General features: G+C 38.8%; 1 protein-coding gene across 2 annotated transcripts; it reads right to left on the bottom strand.

Moving 5' to 3' along the window:
- sdhc (succinate dehydrogenase complex, subunit C, integral membrane protein) lies at positions 1-4,005 on the bottom strand. Of its 2 annotated transcripts, none has more exons than XM_038717391.1 (6): positions 3,945-4,005; positions 2,867-2,926; positions 2,632-2,733; positions 1,701-1,762; positions 546-709; positions 1-238 (listed from the first exon to the last, which is right to left on the bottom strand). In XM_038717391.1, exons 1-6 carry the CDS (start codon positions 3,959-3,961, stop codon positions 134-136), a joined length of 510 nt encoding a protein of 169 aa, XP_038573319.1. In that variant the 5' UTR covers positions 3,962-4,005; the 3' UTR covers positions 1-133. The 2 variants fall into 2 exon arrangements, with proteins under 2 accessions (XP_038573319.1, XP_038573318.1); XM_038717390.1 differs by lacking the exon at positions 3,945-4,005 and adding an exon at positions 3,366-3,427.
- Between the last annotated feature and the right edge of the window lie 550 nt (positions 4,006-4,555).

Below are 4,555 nucleotides of genomic sequence, written 5' to 3'. Positions count from 1 at the left end.
TTTTCTGCGTACAGCATAATATAATCCTTTATTTAATACTTTGATGAAATGGGGCCTGTTGTAGGCCAAGACAGAACGTACACACAAAAACCAAACAGTGAATCCAGTCCACATCCCTTTTGACTCCCTCCTCTCATTTCAAAAGCAGGGCTATGGAGGTGATGATGGACAGACCAATAACTGTGTAGCCGGTGCGGTAGAGTTCTGGGATTCGGAAGCCCTTGCCAAGGTCCCAACTCTGATTTAAATAATAGGAAACAAATAAGAGAAAACAGAGAAAAATATTTGGCATAAGAAACACCATCAGCTTATAAATCTTGCCAGATATAATAACATGTTCCATGAAACTGGTGAAATTAGCAATCAAGACAAAATAAAAATATGTAACAAACTGCATAGAGATCTGTCTCTATGCAGTTTTAGTGTCTGGACTCCTCAGCTTAAGCTGGTAATGGCAACAACCCAAAGAATCTCATGCATACTCTAACATGAGGGGAAAAAGACAAACATTTGCTACGCCTATGAATCAAATTAGTAAGTCTTACCAAGTGACGGATGCCGTTAAAGGTGTGGTAAGATAACGGAAAGGCGATGCCGAACTTGGCCAATCCAATGAGAAAGGGGCCGATGGACAGCGAGTGGATCAAGTCCAGGTAGTAGGGGTAACTTTCCGGTAATACCAACGCAGCCACGGCAAAGGCTGAGACAGCTAGACACAGACAGAAGTAATGAGACCAGAGACTGGATAATGCGTGTATGTGAATGGGCGTTAGCTGTGCAAGCATGAGAGAAAGCAACAAGTCAGAAATCACGGATCAACATGCTACTATCATTTGTGGTTGCTGGGTTAGTCTACAAAAGTTACTGTACCATTAGAACCCAATGGACAGTCATTTTTTATGTGCAATGAAAAATGGGCCAGTATCAACAGGCTCCTCAGTGGCTGCCTTCTCTTTCTGTGCCGTTTGGATGAAGGCCTAATAACAGGTCTAATGGTAGAAGAAACTCTCCTTAACATCAGATTAACTAAAGCTATCTAAACATTACAATGAAAATGTTATATTAATCAATATGGCTTTTAAAAATTACTCTCAGCAGGTGATATTTTTAGTTTAAGGTCCCTTAGCAAGGTAGCCAGAAAGTTGATTTGAGACACAGTGACTCAGCACATGCAATGTTTTGTTAGGAAAATGAGACATTGTGAAAGACTGTTTTTAAACTGGCAGTTGAGGGTGCTGACCTTTATTGAACTAATTACCATATAAAGAAAATTGGACCCAGCTTATACAGCATCGTACATCAAGGTCAACAGTACTGATATCCGATGTCACAGTAACACAGGCTCAACCTCTACACCAGGTAAATGACTAAATGTTGTTAGCGGTCCAGTAGTAGACTTGGTTTTCACATGCAAAGGGCGGAATTGTATTGAACAACTTTTGTTTTGTAATGCCAGTAAATGCTCTTAGCAGAAATCAATAGTGATGAACTGAAATGCCCTGAAGAGATTTTCAGGGTCAATCAAAAGCTGACAGTGGCACTTGCAGCTTCACTTAGATACGAGAATAACAACAGAAAAGACTTTTGTTTCTATGTGGGATAATTTAGGTATTTTAAAGGATGAGACTAACTAGTTGAAAAAATATTCACTAGCGTATCTATAACTTTAATCATGGATAATAAAGAAAAGAGATGTGTACCTCCACTGAGCCCCACTCCAGTTCCTCTGAATGTGATGGACATCGCCATGGGAACAGACCACCTGAAACACAAAAAATTATGAAACACATTTACAACAATAGCAGATATATGTATAATTCAATGCAACGAGCCTTCACTGACTGACTGAGTCACTGTTTTGTTTCTGGTTGGGCTCAGGTTGTCATCAGCAAGTAGCAGATGACAGTGGCATAGTACAGACACAAACAAAAGGGACTTTTGTCAGCTACAGGCAGCAATGCTAACTCAAAGTGGTTGAGACTTACAAGGTAAAGCTGCAAGCCATGGTAGATTTTTATTTGATTTTATTTCAAATGACACTTTCACCTACAGTTTCCAATGTTTGCATGTACAGCTGTAAGCTTATGTTCTTACAAAGCTAACTTTAAACAAGTGAAAGAGTGTTAAATCACTAGATCACCGGTGTCAGAAACAATCCGTGGTTAGGAGTCCAACTATCAGAGACAAAACGGCATAGACACAGACTAACAATAACAATTATCCCAGATAATAGAGAAGGGTTTTTTTAATGAACCAGAAAGGAGAGGTAGTGAGAAATTCCAAGGCACATACTCAATAAAACAGTTATCTTTACTGCAGGTTGTAGGATTCTCATAACTGCCTAGCAGTACATCATTGCACTAAATGTATCCAAAAGCATAAAAATCTCTGGTAATGGTGGCTTGTCCTGCTGTTTTACAAACATAAAATGAATGAAAAGGCTGTATGATCTGAAAATTGACTTTAACAGTGACATTTTCAACTTGGATAATCTGCTGCAGGGGATTTTAAGTGCACTGGAAAATATTAAACTGAAATTACAAAACATAAATGGAGAACAACTGAGTCATCTCCACCCTTTAAGAAAAAAACAGGCGATACTCTGTACTGCACGTGACATAATGCACATACTTGTAGATGGTGATATGAGGAGACATTGGTCTGTTTAGTCTGGCATTTTTGGACCAAAACTTGTTCATCTCGTCCTTAGCTGTGGTTCCCATGGGAGCAGCACTGTAGATGAGAGGAAAAATAATTTTCAGTACAGAAGTTTAAAGTACTTAGGTTTTAACTCTGCATCAATGCTATGATTTGTTGCAGCCCTCTTTCTCTCTCTTACAAGTACACACACACACACACAACTCACTGTCTGTAGAGGACACTGTAGTGTGGTCTGGCGACACAGACACCCTGGCGGGCAAACGTCCTAAATATAAGAAAGAAGTGTTAGAATTAAGTCCGTACTTACTATCTGGGATGTTGTGTCTAGAGTCAAATAAAGGAGAAAAAAAAGCAAATATACAGTCTCCAGTACATATCCACTTACATATGGAACTTTTTTTAATAAAAGGGCTGTTCTTTCATCTATTAATGAACACATTTTTAATACTGTGAATAATGGTATAAATTATGCTGTGTACACCAACATTACAAAGAAAATGAGATCATATTTCTGACAGCATGATTTCAATAACACCTATTCTACATACTATTCTTATGCTACTCAAAACAGATGTACAGGTCAACACTGGGGGAAAGCCTTCAGCTTTACGATACCAAGCAGTTACAACTCAAAAAGTGACTACAAAAAACTCCAGTATAGAGCAATACAGTCTGATAGAGAATATGTTTAAATAAATCTCCACCCTGAGAAAGAAGGAATAAACCAACTTGTCCGGGCAGTGACAAACATTGTTTTGATTAGCCGAGTGTTGCTGTGCTCTCCTGCAACAGCCTCCTAATGTCAATGAAAGGCAAAGTTCACACACTTGACTTTCTACTTGGTTAATACTCTGCTGGTAAAGGCATGAAAGACAGTGTAGCAATTAACTAACTTCCAGTTTGCTCCAAGCTAAACCTGAGCAAACACTCCGATTTAGGAAGCATATCGTTATCGTATCAACAGCTAATTACGTTTGTGCCTTCCAACGCCAATATGAAGGCAGCAAAATAACAACTTCAGCCATTAATTATACTCAGACAGCCAAAGTCCACTCTCTGCTAGCTTTCAAAAACACCAAGAGTTAGCCCGCTAGCTAGCGCTGTGTCGCGCCATATTGACGCTATATAAGGATAATGAACCAAGATAAAAAGTCACACTCGGGCAGAGTCATCGGCTGTTACGTTAATATGCTGTAAATATGACTGTTTGACATAAACACCCCGATAAACGACACAAAGAGCTTTCCCCGAGCCCAAAACTGATGTAGCACAGATGTACTGACCTTAGGAGCAGCGCCATGTTTGACAGTCAGTGAACGGAAGTGACGTCGACGGATGTTGTTATCTAAAACTTTGAAGGGTTGTTCTGAGAAGGTTAGTCTCGGTCACAGAGGTGAAGACGTTGGTATACGCAACAATATGTAGTATTTTATCTTAAAATAACAGCTTTAAAATCATTTTGATGGTACACTGACTTGTCATAGGGTGTCAATGTCATTGCCACTTCGGCTCAGTGCCCCTACTGCACTATTTGTATTGGAATCACTTTTCTGTAATGCTTTACAGCATCAACACGATTCTTCAGCAAGCAAGCTATAAGAAGAAGCAAAAAGTATGTTTTTATTTATTTAACCTTTATTTAACCAGATGATATCATTGAGATTTAAAACCCCTTTTCCAAGAGAGACCTGGCCAAAATAGCAGCATATTGACAAAGCACAGTGACAAATATGAACACGAGCACACACACAACAACAAAGAACAATTAACAAGACCCTTACAATACATAAACAAACGACATTTTATACAAAGTGCAATTTATACATACCTTAAGTTTAAAGGATTTAGTTATTTTAAAAGCAGTGACAACAATTTATACCGTCTACTTCCAAGT

The sequence above is a fragment of the Micropterus salmoides genome, unplaced genomic scaffold, assembly GCF_014851395.1.
Source record: "Micropterus salmoides isolate LMB-PRFRI ecotype aquatic unplaced genomic scaffold, ASM1485139v1 Ms_hic_scaffold_14, whole genome shotgun sequence".
NCBI classification, from domain to species: domain Eukaryota; kingdom Metazoa; phylum Chordata; class Actinopteri; order Centrarchiformes; family Centrarchidae; genus Micropterus; species Micropterus salmoides.
Note: the sequence above shows the minus strand (reverse complement) of the source record. Positions and strands in the feature narration are given on the sequence as shown.

Excerpts from the sequence above, each read along its gene's own strand:
- sdhc (XM_038717390.1), bottom strand. The coding sequence starts at position 3,412 with ATGTTTGTCACTGCCCGGACAAGTTGGTTTATTCCTTCTTTCTCAGG. Across the intron at positions 2,927-3,365 it reads TTTATTCCTTCTTTCTCAGG|GACGTTTGCCCGCCAGGGTG; the intron begins GTGGAGATTTAT and ends TCTTATATTTAG. Across the intron at positions 239-545 it reads TTAACGGCATCCGTCACTTG|AGTTGGGACCTTGGCAAGGG; the intron begins GTAAGACTTACT and ends TATTTAAATCAG.